Consider the following 16,357-nt stretch of genomic DNA (forward strand, 5'->3'; position numbering starts at 1 on the left):
TATTTTTTCTGCTCAATCCCTCAACAGGCTATAGTGTTAGTGGCTAGAATCCACAATATTTTATACTTTTACCAAAAACCATTTTCCCCATTATTTTTTTTCTCGATCAATATCTAAAAAGAATTAGTGAGCAACACGTTTTTTTTTTATAAATTGATTACGCATCTTTAAATTTTGATATCTAAAATTGATTCGTCATAATCTTAATGTTTGGTATAATCCCATGCGTTATTATTATTATTATTTTTTATAAATTAATTAAAAACCCCTAAATTTTGATGTTTGAAATGATTCACTATAATCTTGATGTTTAGAATCGATTCGCCTTAATCCCATCCGGATTGTACACACCTCCAATAAAATTAGAACAAAAGAAAAGTGAAAGACGTCCGGCCAAAATGTTCGAATAATTAGATCACACTCTCTTTAAGTCCCTCTCGATTCGTCAGCAACCACTTTAATAGCTGCGCTAATGATACAATTTACCATCACGTCGAAATGAACATTTTCTACCTCACCGTCCGACTTAGTGGTTTTCGTGTTTCAAGAAAGCAGCAAGAAGTCGCGTGCCAGTTGTTATCGTGTTCCAAGAAAGTAGAAGGTCGTGCCAAATCCCCCAAGGAAACTTCCAAGGAAGCAGAAAATTACATAAAACCGCGCGTCAGCCTTCCAAGCAGAAAATTACATAAACCTCTTTTGACCCAAGCATGCAATCAGTCAGCAAATCCGACGCGGTGCAAGAGACAGAGAACTGAAATTGAAATCCATGGCGGATGCGGGCGTGGACAGCCTGATCGATTTCAATGCTACTGGACCTAAAAATATACACGCTAATTCTCCTAACGTGAAACGAATAGGCATGGCCTGCCTGGTGAACGCAGCCTATATCTTGGAAATCTACAGGCAGAGAGCACTGGGGCCGAACACACCGGCCGCTTCCTCTTGGTGCGAGCCCTTCAATTACAAGCTGAAGCACCTTCTCCTCAGTCCCGCCGATGGCTCCATTTTCGGCGCGGTCTTCGTCTGGAGCTGCCTCTCGGCGCTTAGGCATTTTCAATTCCACCGCCCGTCCGTCTTTCCGGCCATCGTCATCGCCTTCAGAGGTACGATCTTCTCACCTGCAAACGTCATTTCCGACCTGCGCGACGATTTCAATCTCATCCTCCAACAGATAAACAAGGTTTCCCGTCTCGACGAAGCTCTCCGGGTTACTAAACAGATGGTGAGGGAATACGGGGCTCAGAACGTTTCTCTCGCCGGCCATTCCCTTGGAGCCGCCATTGCTCTCAAAGTCGGCCGCATAATGGCCGAGGAGGGTCTTAATATGGATGTCCATCTGTTCAATCCTCCTTTTTTTTCATTGATTTCGGTCAAGGATGAGAAATTGGGCATTTTTATTCATAAGATCCGGGAGAGTGCCGCTGGACGTCTGGCTAGAGGTAGGAAGGACGATGGCCAGGCTCAGGCGACCTTCATTGCCCTCCAGAAATGGTTCCCCAATTTGTATATTAATGTCTATGATCCGGTGTCTTGTAATTATTTCTATTATTTCAGAGCTCGGCGGAGCTTTACTGCTCACAGTTCTATTATTAATTCATTATTGTATTTATTGGGGCGAAAGCCTGAGCCCCAACATCTGTTGCCCTCTGCAAATCTATTTATTAATTCCACTGGTCCCAGGGAATTCAAAGTAGCTCATGGACTTTATCAATGGTGGTCAGAAGACACACAGCTACAAACAGAACAGTACAGCTTGAATGTGCAGGAGTTTGCAGACCTTGTGAACAAATTTGAGGAAGTTACAGTTTCTGGTAGCTCTCAGCACTGAGCAGTACAGCTTGAATATGCAGGAGTTTGCAGATGTTGTGAACAAATTTGAGGAAGTTACAGTTTTCGGTACCTCTCAACATTCTATGTAAGGTTTTCTAAATCGAAGGAGAATAGTTGCAACTGCCTTTACAAATATGAACCCTGGTAATTCCATGCTTATTGGGTATTCATGTTTCCGCCATGACTTCGGAGGAGGTCCACAGCAGCTGTTTATGAATTTTCAACCATGAAGTGAAGGAGTGCTGTTCTCTCACAGTGCTCTAATATTCCACGAATCAAAATTTTAATCAGGCATACAATTAAGGACAATTTGAACCCTGTTCTGATTTCATGATTATTTTTCCACGATTTGAGAAAACATATAGAGTTATTAAAGGATCGGCAGAGACATTGAGAGACTCTTTATGATGAAGTTTTGGCAATACTCTGATAATGGATTATCTTCATTCTTTCATATGTTTCAGGCATTTTTTCCGTCTTTAAGCTGCTATGTTGGAGTTGAGAACATAAACCTGCCGCCATGCTTCAAGCACAGGGTATCAGCCTTCGCTGAGATTGTAATACTTTGTTCACCTTATTTATCCACCATTTTTGTTTCAGCTGTTTATTATTTATATAACATTTTGCTTTTATGTTCATTAATTGCCGGTATTTCATTGAAAGGCCATTGTACTCATCTCTGTTTCATTCAGAGGCCATTGCACTATCTCCCTCTCTTCCATGGGCATTAAGTTTCAGTGTTACATATAATACATGAGATTTCTCAAGCTTGCCTGTCATTACCTTGTTGAAGGGAATACTTATTTTATTAAAAAAAAATTATGCTAAACTATAAATTTCACCAAAAAATTGGTGGATCTGGAGCATGGCCTATACTTTTGTTGATTTTTCAGATGTAAGGTTCACTAGGTTCACTCTTAAATGCTATGATAATTACCAGACTCTAGCATACCACAACTACATTATTGCTTAGCTTGAGTCTATACATATCTTGGTTTTTGGTTTACTATTCTAGAAATAACATTAAAAGCTAGTTAAATTTGTTGCCACCAGATGGACATAGGAGCTTTGGCTTACTATTCTAGAAATAATATTGAAAGCAAGTTAAATTTGTTGCCACCAGATAGACATGGGAGCTTTGGCTCTTAAAACAGCATTAAAATTCTAGTGAAATTTGTTGCCACCTGATAGCCAAGGGAGCTTCGGCTTACCATTCTAGAAATACCATTAAAAAGCTAGTTAAAATTTATTGCCACAAGATAGACATGGAAGCAAGGCAAGGTCAGTCCTTGGAGACGAAGGAGCGTTTCCTCTTGACATTCTCGAGGTTGTTCTTCTTCAAACCCCCTCGCGTATACTTGATCTTCCTTAACCTCATTGACATTAAAACACTCAGGAATTTCATCTGGGCTGTATGTTTTTGTACTTCCATTAATGGCCTCTAGGAACTTACCCACTTTGGCCTTTCCGGGTTAGCTGAGACTTCTGAAGGTCATGTTTAATTTTTCACAGATGATTCTAGAATTGATATATGTCCTGTTATGCTAAATTCTTAGGTTTTGGTTCATTCTTTACTGGTACTATGGAGGGCTTTTTTGTGGAAGCTTTTGCTGAGGTGTCCATCAACAAATGCACGTTTGAGGAAGTTGGGCTTTTCTATTTTGTTAGTGTAAATCCCCTTAACTCCGAATTTATTAAACACCAACGAGAAAAATTACAATTGGAATGCAAATTTCTCCATGCTTAAAAGATCTTAAATTAAGATGGATCTATGCTGTTTTGATTTATATCTATATTAAATTAAGATGGATCTATGCTGTTTTGATTTATATCTATATTAAATTATGGTATCATGCATCTCACCTTTATTACCATGGATTCATGAAAAACAGTTAGACTGATGCCAAATAGAATTCTGTCAAAATCCTCCTTCCAATAGATTTATGTTATATTGGGTTGACATATACTGATGACAGCGTTACCCACTGATAGGGTAGATGTTACAATGGGATGGACATTACAATCTCTTCATTTCTTGGTTGTTGAATGCACCTCATTTCTCTAGGTACAGTTAAGCAATGATCTCCGCTATCTCTGGTTTTATGTGCGGTGGCTGTTGAAATTTTGGGTGGTTGATATGCCATAAGGTTAGTGCGGGACTTTGAAAGTCGACTTGTCAGTGCTGGCCCATTGGTAAACGGCCATTTTGCAAAGGATCCTTTCTGACTTTTCTCAAGGACCAAGTTTATTGAAACAACATGATGTAATGCCTTGATACATCTGTAGTTCTATGATCAAACATTCAGTGGCATGAAACACCGTGTTAATGATAGAGTAAATGTTTCGTTTTGGGTTGGCTACCTGCTCAGACTTGGTTGGCCCGGTTTCAAAAGGAGCATGTTTTCAAATTTCTCAATATTCCCTTTCCCTCTGGCATCTATTGACGATTTTTGGGAATTAGTCGAAAACAAAATTGACAAAGTCACAATGTCTCTGGCCATAGCAGAAGTTCCAGATCGTCTCTAAAAGTTTGGCGATGATTCATGAAGTTCCAGGTCTTCTCTAAAATTTTGGCGATGATTCATGTTTATTACTCCTCAGGTTGGGTGCCCTCTAAATTAACTTAATGGTCCTAGAAAAAATTTCAAGAATTTCCTTTGAGCTAATATTCTAATGATGATAGAAGCTTTCATGGAGCCAGTGGGGATCTCTGTTGCACTTTTCGTGAATTTGGTGGCTTGGTTACTATCAAACCAGGATTTAGGATAAGGTTCTATGTGCTTAGTGGAAGGTGAGAGTCATGATTATGAATGAGGTATGGAAAGTATTAACATGCATTGTTTCAGACAAGGGGTTCGGCTGGGGGAAAATGCCCAGCAGGGTTTATCTTTGCAAACTTTTGTTGTTACCCTTGCTCATGATAAGGTCACTAGGGCCTTCTAGATTCAGAGTACCTAGAAGCCTTGGGAACAACGTGTAGGGATCTTTCCTTGCCGTCTAGCTTTTCTTTTAACGGTCATTGTCTACGGTGGTCTCTCCTGGCTTTGCATGGAGGGAAGTTGGCCTAGTCTGGTGGTTTTCGCTTTCGCTGCGCTTTAAACAAGGTGTATCGAAACAACCAAAACCGTTGTTGATATGAAAAAATGAATTGGGTCCCCCAGTTGGGATTAAAGGTAATTTCACAGATAAGTTTATTGTAGAATGCATGCAGTGTTTAATTCTAGATAATCATATTCCTAAGTTTGGCTTCAAAGTGCCTTTGGCTTGTGGAGGAATTGGAAATGGGGCGAGGCTTGACATTTACCAAATATGTACCTGTTCCAGGGTACAAATGGCTCTGCGCCACCACTGTTAAAAGGCCATTTGAACTAGCTTTAGCATTTGAGGTCCAGGCAGAAAGCATGGTTGTTCCTCTGGTAAGCTTTTGGAAACAAAGGCTTGGAGCCGGGGAAGTTCCCTTGGAATGGTTTCTTATTGCAGGGTCTCTTCCAGTAGAGTATAAATAAAAGGCTAGCATATAAGCTACATCGGCCCTGGTTTAAAGGCATGTTGAGACCTTAAAACATGCTCAAACATCGTGTTAAGGATATTTCCTTGCCTCCATTTCATAAAACATCGTTATGTTAAACAACCATCTTCCCGGGGCTCTTGAATTTCATTTTTCCGTGTTGATAGTTTAATGTGAAGTGTTTTACTTCATTTGGAAGAAACATTAGTTGATAGTTTAATGTGAAGTGTTTTACTTCAATTAGAAGAAACATTATTTAATGATAAAGAAACTTCCCTCACTCTCTAATAGTATGACGTTGCTTTCACATGTGATCATTTTGATTATAGATTATTATGCAAGTGTCAAAGATTCACATCATCACTGAGCGGGCAAGTAGGTTCGAGATTATGAGGAAGGTGGGTGTGACTGGTCTCCTATATCAAACGAGGCGATAAACAGTGTCTAAGCTTCCACCATTTTAGAATTTCCGAAGTCCACTGTAGCTTTGTCGTTTATTATCATTGTTTTCTAATCTTAATGATTAAGTTTACACACGGTGACAGACGCGTCTGGTGTGTTGAACATTAAATTACGAAAACTCGTATATTTAATTGTTAGACTTTTGATTCAGTCATCAAAATAGACTTTTCCACTTGACCTTCAGGTTTCCAGAAAAGAGAAAGTCTGGCCCGATGGATGTTGGCTCCACCAGTTCAACTGAGCTTGTGTCGATGCGGGGAACTTCCAAACATAAAGTTACGTTAACCTCCTTTTTAACCAAGAATGCAATCAATCAGCAAATCTGACGCGTTGCAAGAGAGAAAGCCCAAATTGAAATCCATGGCGGTTGCGGGCGTGGACGGTCTGATTGGTTTCGATGCCATCGGACCCAAAAACATACACGCAAATAGTCCCAGTGTGAAGCGAATATGCATGTCCTGCGTGGTGAAAGCGGCCTATATTCTGGAAATCTACAGGCAGCGAGAACTGGTACAAACCCGCCTACAAACCCGCCGGCGGCCTTCTCTTGGTACGAGCCATTTAATTACAAGCTGAAGCGCCTCCTCCTGTGTCCCGCCAATGGTTACATCTTCGGCGCCATCTTTGTCTGGAGCTAGGTCTAAGCGCTGTTGCATTTTCAGTTCCACCGGCCATTCGTCTTTCAGGTCATCGACAACGTCTTCAGAGGTATGATCTTCTCACCTGCAAACATCATCTCCCAACTCCTCTACGATTTTCATCTCATCTTCCAACAGATACAACAGGTTTTCCGTCCCGTTGAGTCTCTCGGAGTTAGTAGCCAGATGGGGTGAGCGTACGGGGGTCAGATTGTTTGTTTCGCTCATCATTTTCTCGGATCCGCCATTGCTCTCTTAGTCGGCTGAATGATTGCCGGGGAGGGCTTAATGTGGATACCCATCTCTTCAATTCTCCTTTTTTCTCATTGATTACGGTCAACGATGAGCAATTCGGTGTATTTTATCACAAGATCCGGGAGGGTGCCGCTGGAGGTCTTGGCAGGGGCAGGGAGAATGATATCGATGCTTAGGCCGCGTTCATTGCCCTCCAGAAGTGGTTTCCCCATTTGTATATTAATGTCTATGATCTGGTCGCTTGTAATTATTTCTGTTATTTCAGAGCCCGGCAGAGTATTATTGCCCATAGTTCCATTGTTAATTAGGTATTGCATTTTTTGGGGTGGAAGCCCGAAGACCATCATCTGTTGCCCTCTGCGCATGTCTGTTAACTTCACTGGGCACGGGGAATTCAAAGTAGCTCATCTTCTCTGTCAATGGTGGTCAGAAGACACAAAGCTACAAGCTGAGCAGTACAGCTTGAAAGTGCAGGAGTTTACAGATCTTGTGAACAAGTTTGAGGAAGTTATAGTTTTCGTTAGCTTTGAACACTCTATGTAATGTTTTCCTAATTGAAGGAGAACCGTTGGAACTGCGTCTGGAATATGTTTTTCTTTTTCTTTCAGCTTATAGCTCAAAGGGTATTCCATGTTCCATCTTCTCATTATGGCTTTGGAGGTCACACTGGCTATTTATGAATTTTCAATCATAAAGTGAATGCCATTGATTCTTGCAGAGTATTGTTCTGGTATTGTGGTCTGATAAAGTCCGAGCATATGCACTCAAATATTGTATCAATCTATTTCATAGATGTAGATTTGTCAGTCAGTGAATGTAATTTTTAACTATTGTGTAGATGCATGTTAAGCTCCACTGATGCAGTATTCAAGAATCAAAGCCTTTAGCAAGCATACAGTTAGGGTAGTTTGTGTAGGATTCGAGGAAACAGACAAATAATTGTTACAGGCATCGAGGGAAAAACATTTTGTCTTGAAATTTTGGCAATACTCTGATCATTAGATTATCTTTATTGTTTAGATGTCTCAGGCTTTCTTTTTTTAAGCTACTATGTTGAAGTTGAGAATATAAACTCTCTGGGACCCTTCAGGTTCAGGGTACCGGCATTCTATGCTTAATGTCTTTGCTGAGAACACAGATTCCTTGATATACATGGGAGCAAGGCACAATCAGACCCATGAGTCCTCAGTCGAAGGGGCATTTCCTTTTACCATTCCTGAGGTTGTTGTTGTTCATATCCCCTTACATAATCTTGATCTTCTTCAACTGTGTTGACATTAAAACACTTAGGGATTCCATCTCTGCCTGATTATCTTGTACTTGACAGTAAAGGCCCCTAGAACCTGACACACTTTGGCCTCCAGCCTCAGCTGAGACTTCTGAAGATCACATTTTCCTTTGTCAGATCAATCAAGATCAATAGATCTTCTGCACGGTCTTTTTAATTTGTCTCCAACCCCATCAAGATGCTCCTTTACATCCTCCCTCAAAATTACCCTTTCCCGCTATAAGAAGTTAGGATGTACTTCCCTTTTGTCTTCAACGATTGGCAGGACCATCTTTGGGTGGATTTAGAGTCAGCTTTGGCTGTATGTAGAGCTCCAAAAATATTAATGACAAGTACTACACACACCAAAAACTTTGCCAGTCCAAAAACAGGCTCGGGGGTGCAATTGCCCTCTTTGATGTGCTAGCATCTTTCCTGCTACGGACATTTTTTTGTGGACCTCCTTTCCTTTTGGCGGGTTGCCAATGAGATGTTTTTCTTAATTGCAATCTTATTATTAAATCAGATTGCGGTATGTTCCTCGTTAAGCATTGTAACCAATGTTCATATATTATCTACTACTGCCACTAAGAAAGCCTGCCAAATTGGAGATATAGATAAAAGCTTGTTGGTGATAAATATCCCACACAGCAGCCCATCCATGTCTGATCAACCACGACACTATTAATTGATGCCATCTCATCGTTAATAATCAAGGTTGGTGTTGTCGATCTTCTTAGATCTTTCGAAGGGGCTTCAACTTCGATCAGGATTAGTCCAACCTCTCAGCTCTCCATCTGAGAACAAAGTAGAGAGACTTCAGTTATTTCTCTCAGTTCTTTCAAATGTGGTCTTTTGTTGTTGTGACCAAATTGAATTTCTTCACCCATATTTGGTTGATCTTTAATGACAACCCCTTTTTTGGCGTGAGTTCTACCACCTTTTAGTAGTCCTCAGAGTGTTAGTTAGTGACTTCATTTCAGATTTACAATTTAATGACTAAAGTCTTAAGATCTTCAACTTCCCTGTCTAATTTTGATACTAGCACACTTTCTGTCCACTATAGAATAAGATAAAGTAGAAGTACTAAATTTAATTCCCTTCATTATCTGAGGCATGGCCCATGTCAGTTTTTTTTTTAAATCCCAAAGGGAAAAAAACCTGTAATTATATTCGACTTTTGGAACGAAATTACATTTTGTAGATGCTATCTGCATACAGTAAGTGCAGTCTCTCGCCTTATGTGTATTAGAAAAAAATAACTGAAAAATTGAAAAATAACATGAGAAGTGTTATAGTAATCACATAACTGCTCTTTCTTCCCGCTCTTTCTTTGGACCTTCGGCCATCCGCCTGGGTGGGGGTCAACTGGAACCATTGCCATATCGCTCATCGTTGTCTCTGGTGGGGGTTCTTTATCTGACTTAGAATTTTCCGAGACATGAACTCTCTTTGAGCCCACTGTCGTGTTCTCTGTGTGCCACAATTTTCTGTTGTTGTGGTTCATGAATCACTTCTGTTTTTGTGTCAGTTTGAATATGGATTGCATTGCCAACCTGTTCTTGAGTTCTCGCTTCTTCTTGGTTTGATGGGTTCTCTGTGATTTCTCCTTCTTCATCCTTCGTGATGAAAAGATCGAAAGTCTGCGACCCTTTTGTTTTGCGAACCTGCCCCTTCTTTTTTTGGGTGTTTTGTTTTTGGTTTCTTTGAGGGCATTTGTCTTGCAGGTGCCCGGTTTGGTAACATGAGTGGCATTTGAATTTTGGGTCCACTGAAAGGTTTTATGTTTCAACTGAATGCAATCAAGTAGATCTTTCCTTAGGTCTATTTCTACACAGATTCTGGCAAAAGTAAATAACCCTTTCTCCATTCTTTCAGAGCAACTTTTTAAATTACCCCAGAGTATTCTCAATATTCTCAAGAATCCTGTGATGCCAAAAAGGAAGGGGGAGATTTGGTAACCTCACCCATACTAGCATTGCTGATACCACCATTATTGTGGAATCAAAATCTGGGAACCAAGGGGTGATGAAGAACCCAACTCTTCCCCAAAACCAGGGCCCATTTTTCAATCCTCTCTCTAGATCTTCTTAAGTATCGAACTGAACAATAAAAAAACCTTTTGAGCATAGGTAGATATCATAGTTTTTGGTCTAGGTTGTAAAGATTCATTGGTGCTGTTATGAACAAAGTTCATAAATGCAATAGAATACTCAATAGACCTTTCCTTAGGTCTATTTCTACACAGATTCTGGCAAAAGTAAATAACCCTTTCTCTATTCTTTCAAAGCAACTTCTTAAATGACCACAGAGTATTTCCAATATTCTCAAGAATCCTATGATGCCAAAAAGGAAGGGGGAGATTTGGTAACCTCACCCATACTAGCATTGCTGATACCACCATTATTGTGGAATCAAAATTTGGGAACCAAGGGGTGATGAAGAACCCAACTCTTCCCCAAAACCAGGGCACATTTTTCAATACTCTCTCCAGATCTTCTTAAGTATCGAACTGAACAATAAAAAAACCTTTTGAGCATAGGTAGATATCATAGTTTTTGGTCTAGGTTGTAAAGATCCATTGGTGCTGTTATGAACAAAGTTCATAAATGCAATAGAATACTCAAAAGATCTGAAATATATAAATATCCATGATAGGACAAATATATTTATATAAGAAATGTACAAAAGATATGACATGATTACGAGAATGTTACAAATAAGGGTCTGCTTATATACCTATGCCACTGCCCCTTCATGAACGGTCATGTCTTTAGAGACTTGCCTCTTCACTAATTAATTATTATTTGATTATTATTTATTTATATTTTATTTATAACATTGCCTTCCCCTTCAGAAAAGCTTTGTCTTCAAAGCTTATTTATGAGAAAGCTTGATATCTTTTTATGTCTTGTAATTGCTCTTACGTCTTTTCCACTTGTGGAGTTATCATCTTTAATGATACGAGATGATATGAACTTTTGAGTGTGGTACAAAATTGTCGTACTGTGACACGATCTAACCATCCAAAATTAATCTTTTTTGGAATCTTGTGATTACGGAAAACTTGAAATGAATTTTTATCATAACATTGAATCACGGTGACATTGACATTCTTTGGAACATAAGTCACTTGTCTCTGGTCTGAGAGCTATGAATTTGTAGACTGTCTGAGATGTCTACTTTTATGATTTGGGTGTAGATAAGGAGTTCTTATGATTTGATTTCCCCTTATCTTGTTTGTGTCGATTTCTTGATTTACTTGAAGTATTTGATTTCCTTCATGAATTGAAGTCGCTTGGTTAAATTCTATATTTTCAACTGAAATTTCCGTTGTTTGAACAATGACATCTGAATATGTTTTTACTTCAATTGGTTTGTCATTTTCTTAGAGTTGTGATATTGACTGGATCGGTATTCATTCCTTTGTCTTCAACTTGGACCGTTACAACTGGAGACTTTGATACTTCTTCTTGGGTAAGTTGTTCTAACTTGCCTTTTAGCGACTTCTTGTCACTTTTAAGCTTCTTTATTTGCGTAGGAAAGTTTTGATTATGATTCTTAGACGAGAAAGCTCTTCGTTTTTGAATTGTTGATGTTATTCTTAGTGTCCTTCTCATCTTTTAAACTTTTAGTTTGTTCTAATAACCTTTGATTAAGGTTTTTTAAGCGTAAATTTTCCTCTTCTTGTTCTGATAGGTGCGTTTTGAGTTCCTTCTTTGTGACCTTAGCCTTCATGAATGGCGCAAGTAATTTTTTATTATGGTCTCCAAGGAGGGAAATTTCTTTATCCTTTTTTATTACTTCCTTATAATGCATATCCTCAAGATCTTTATATTTCTGTTGTGACACTTTCTTATTTTGTTGAAGTTTGGCTATTTTGTTTTCTAACTTTTTAATATGTAAATTCGCTTGATTTTCCAATTGCAATTTGTCGGTATACTGGGTTACATTGTTTTGTAGGAGCGATGATGGGTGTTCAACTTGCATTTTGGATTCTATTTTCTTCAACCTTTAGTAAAATCTGCATGTTGTCGCTCAAGTGTTGACATTAATTATTATTTATTTATATTATTTTTATATATTTTATTCATAACACGTGCAAAGCATCAAACATGGGCCAAAAGCCATTGAATCTGCAATCACTGCCCTGGATTGGAGAAAATAAAAAAGGTGTTTTACCTCTGTTAGGTTTACCTCCATGGTAGGCGCTTGCTTCATTTGTTCAACAATGTAAGGTTTAGGGTTGTATTATGGTATATCCGATAGATTGGAGCCCTTCCCTTGCGCCACATCCTTGTAAGATACGGAACCTCCGGGGTTCTTGGATCCCAAAGCACCTCCACGTAGCCTCAGGTTCAAGATTATGGTGGAGTTTCTTGAAATGCGATAATCCTTCATATGGGATAGATCTTGAAGCTGCTTTCCTTCATAAAGAAGACCCATTGCAAGAAAACCTAGCTGATTCTCTATACGTTGCTTCATCTTTGTCATTAGGTATGAATCCACGACCCATTAAAGGAAAAACATCCCATTTAAGGACTCGATGAAAAACTAGAAGTTCTCTTGTTCAAGCTCATCCTTTCCTCCACCCAACCTAGGTCAGCATGAACGGGAGAATTTTCTTGGTAGATTTGCACCATACAAAGAGCTGCAAGGGCTGTAAGTGCATGGATATAAGATTTCGACCTAAAAGGATTGGAGAAATGGGATTGCACTTGCTTGATCCAATGCAATAACAAATATGGGCTTAGAAAATTTGTTTTCCAGATCTCGTGGTATACCTGTCCAGACCAAATCGTCAAAGGGCCATCACCTACCAGGCTTAAGAAAACCCTTCTCATTACCAGCGAGGAGAAGAAGGAATGGACCAAGTGATCCCCCTTTGACCACCATCTCAAACCCCTTTGTCCTGCCATCTGAGGCCTTTGGAACATTGAAGTAGCTTGAGGAGAAAGATGGCTAAAACGTTGCCTAGAACACCATGATCAACTGTCGACCATCGCTTTGGAGGATGTTGAGCTCTACATCTCCATTCAATAGCAAGTCTCCTCTGCATATCTCGAATTCATAAGCACAGTTGATGCATGGTGAAAACCCACATATGGTTGAAACCCTAATACGTTGAGTGAGCTCCATTCTCAACTTCGCGAGTCTAGTAATTCCTTCATTCACTCAACTGAATGATCACATGAATGATGACCCATGTCAGATACATAAGGTTCAGACTATTTTCCCTTTATTGTCTATTATGATTCCTCCTCTCCCGCCTTGACACGGGTTTATAAGAAGTTCCCCAAAATTCAGCTTGAAGAATGGGAAAAGGATTTGATTTGGTATATGATTCCTTAGAAGAACTTACGCTGCGAAAACAATGAGTTCTCTAATGAGGTTATTACTATGACCATTTCGTAAATCTTTTGGTAGTTAAATATAATTGTTGAATTTAAGCTTCTGTGATCCATATCAAGTTTAATGAGAAGATTTTTCGGCGGAAATCACATTATAATATTTTTGTCGACGTGTTTCGAACCAACGAGTGTGGTTCATCGTCAGGACAAGTTGAAGAACCAGATCATGGCTGCAGGTTAAATAGGGAGAGCAGATCTTCCAACGGCTATATTTGACTAGGAAACAGCTATATTGGACCGGGCAATTTGACTGAGAAACGGCTAAATTTGACTGCCCAGCCTGACTGGACTGAGGAAGAGGAAAAGTTATTTTTGTTATAATTATTACCAAAATTATTGTTATATTTATTTTTTGTTTGCAGTGTATTGACCACCCTGTTCTTTATTTAAGATATGCACTTTAAGCAATAGCATATACTTTTTCCACTCCCAATTGTTGTCCTTCCTTGCTTCCTACTTAAAAGATCAAGGCAATTCAGGCATTAGGAATCTTTAGGGATGGAGGATAGTGGATCTTACAGTTGAAAGCTCAAAATCGACTGAAGTATGATATATAATTAAGAGGATTCTTGTTTATTAATTTATGTTATAATTATGTTACTTTGCCTGTCAAATCATTTGTTTATTGTTAATGATAGTGGGTGTCAACGTCTCTAAGAGATTACATCGTAGATTGATCAACAGTTTTCACATGGGCTGCTAGGTGTAATAAATAGGATTCGAGTATATTAGTTTTTGTTTTGTTTTTTTCTGCCATTAAACTGGCTCTTGCACACCTGTCATAAGATTTCTTTATTTAGAGTTGAATTGGATGATTTCAGAACTTCCAAGAATCGCCTGTGCAACAAAAAGGGCATAGAATACACCTTGCACTATTAGTATCTGTTAGAAATACACTGTTTACCTAGAAACAAAATTGTTTCATTACAGAACTGTAATGAACTGAGCATTGCAAATCTGTCTTATTATCTTATATCTAGTATCTAACTGAAAACATTGAACGAACTTGTCATCTATGGACTGACATAAAAAGGAATATGTCAAAGTGTGTTCCTAGGAGCCTTGAATAAGATATCAAGGTTGAAAAGCGTATGATTGTGTTCAGCATTTAGGTTACTCTGTGCTTCCCAATAGCAGAGACAACACAATCTTCATTTTTGTTTGGAACATAACAAGCTCCTGATCTATTGGTGTATATGTCATTTTAGCTAGTGAGGTGGAGCAATATAGTGAGTCATATGCCTACCTGCATTTATTCGTGGAACTTCAGCGATTAATATGTTATATCAGCGTTTAAGTGTTTTAGCTGTAATTGCACTATCTGAGATTGCACTTCGTGTTTATGCTTGGCTTGGCTTGATGTAGAGTATATCTAGTGGTTAAGGAAGCTTTATGTCTGATGTAGCAGAAGTCCTATCAAATATTTCAACAGCTTCCTTGGCCTTGAACTTGCAGTATGTTTTGCATTATACTCAGTAAAATATTTTTCTATGTTTGACTGATGCCCATGGAAAGGGCTGATTATTCAGATTAGTGTCTGATAAGCAATATTTGACATGACGTTGAAAGAATAACAATAAATACATAGATACATATATCACATTCTAGTGGAGATCATAATCATGATGTCAAGATCATTTGCCTTGTTCATTGTAGGGAAGCTTCTACTCAAGTGTCCTTGTTGGACACATCGCCACATCTTTTCAAGGGAGGAATTAAAGCCAAAGAGCACTCCTAGTGCTCTGAAACTCTTTGAATTGCTACTAAATAACCTCCAGATTATTTAGCCGACTTTAAGGTGATTGTGGGGTTCTAAGTTTTTAGCCATTGGATGTTGGATCCTAGAGCTTAGAAAATAACTGAATGCATTATAAAGTGTATTCAACATCCTCAGCTGCAGCTATAGGATTAATCTGAAAATCGTGTGTTGACCATCTACTGGTCAAGGAAGAGTTTAGGCTTCTCTAGAGGCTAAATTCCCATTGTTTGCCAAAGTGTTTCTGGTTTTTCTGGTGAGTTTTTCGATTCTTTCTCTAAGATATTCAATTGCCAAAGTGTTTCTGGTTTTTCTGGTGAGTTTTTTGATTCTTTCTCTAAGATATTCAATTAAAGATTGAATAATCTTAGAGATAAATATAAAGATTAAACTGTTTTTTCATTGGTTTTGATCTTCTACCGCCATCTGAATTTTGTAGCAAATTTATAGCATACTGAAAATATTAAAAGCTTCTCATCTTTTATTCTTTGAATTTATCACCATTGATGAAATGCAATTGTGAAAGCCTAGAGTGTCATTGTTATAATGTCAATCACATAAGTCACACATTCTGTGGGATTTTAAGGAGTGTTTTAGCTCATGTACTTTGTCATTTACTTCCCCTCAATAGCCTGTTTGGAAATGAAAAATTATTTACATGCGATTGGCTTAGGAGGCAACACACCACCTTTTGAATTTCTTTAAAAGTGAAAGTAACCTAATGGTGATGGAAAACCGAAGAAAGAAAGGAAAGCTGTTACAAATGATCTCATCTTTGGCATTTCATGGTATTTTTTATTCAACTTTGTTCTTGTTTAGCAGTTGGGAGTGTTCTTTGGCTGGATATTGATCAATTGCAGGCATTTGGAAAATTTCTATGCTTACTATATTTTGTTAACCACAGAGTAGCTGAAGATATCAAACAGTTTCGATATCTGTAGTGTTTTAGAGTAATTTTTTCTTGCCCCAGGGTTTCTTATTCAGGCGAGGGTTTCAGACAGAACTGCAATAGAATACACATTCATACATCAGTGGACATTCATTTATGCAATATACAAATATAAAGATCATTCAACAGTAACGGTACTCATGCATGAATAATCTAACGACTATCAACAGAAATATGCTTCTCCTTAAATCCACAATGAATAGGGCTCACTGCCCAAATGTAACAAAGATAGTATCCAAACAATAGCTTCACCAATAATGGTTTCGGAAGGTCACAGTCTA

At 38.6% G+C, this 16,357-nt stretch overlaps 1 protein-coding gene and 1 long non-coding RNA gene across 5 annotated transcripts; both read left to right on the forward strand.

Annotated features, from left to right (window-relative positions):
- Positions 1-533: 533 nt before the first annotated feature.
- On the forward strand, positions 534-2,297 carry LOC149145584 (GDSL esterase/lipase At4g10955-like). Its single transcript, XM_089447419.1, has one exon. The coding sequence runs from the start codon at positions 767-769 to the stop codon at positions 1,826-1,828; it is 1,062 nt and encodes a 353-aa protein (XP_089303545.1). The 5' UTR covers positions 534-766; the 3' UTR covers positions 1,829-2,297.
- A 2,632-nt stretch (positions 2,298-4,929) lies between these two features.
- LOC149145585 (uncharacterized) lies at positions 4,930-15,566 on the forward strand. 4 transcript variants are annotated; one of them, XR_016264203.1, is made up of 3 exons: positions 5,672-6,508; positions 11,353-11,437; positions 15,028-15,559. It is a non-coding gene; the product is annotated as an uncharacterized LOC149145585 (long non-coding RNA). The 4 variants fall into 4 exon arrangements; XR_016264206.1 differs by lacking the exon at positions 11,353-11,437 and having other exon boundaries at positions 4,930-6,508; positions 15,028-15,566; XR_016264204.1 differs by lacking the exons at positions 11,353-11,437; positions 15,028-15,559 and adding an exon at positions 6,577-7,328 and having other exon boundaries at positions 4,930-6,508.
- Positions 15,567-16,357: the final 791 nt, after the last annotated feature.

The sequence above is a fragment of the Pinus tabuliformis genome, chromosome X (assembly GCF_031772625.1).
Source record: "Pinus tabuliformis cultivar Carrire ecotype Pingquan chromosome X, CPIR1, whole genome shotgun sequence".
Lineage (NCBI taxonomy): Eukaryota > Viridiplantae > Streptophyta > Pinopsida > Pinales > Pinaceae > Pinus > Pinus tabuliformis.

Coding starts and splice junctions, on each gene's coding strand:
- LOC149145584 (XM_089447419.1), top strand. CDS start 767: ATGGCGGATGCGGGCGTGGACAGCCTGATCGATTTCAATGCTACTGGA.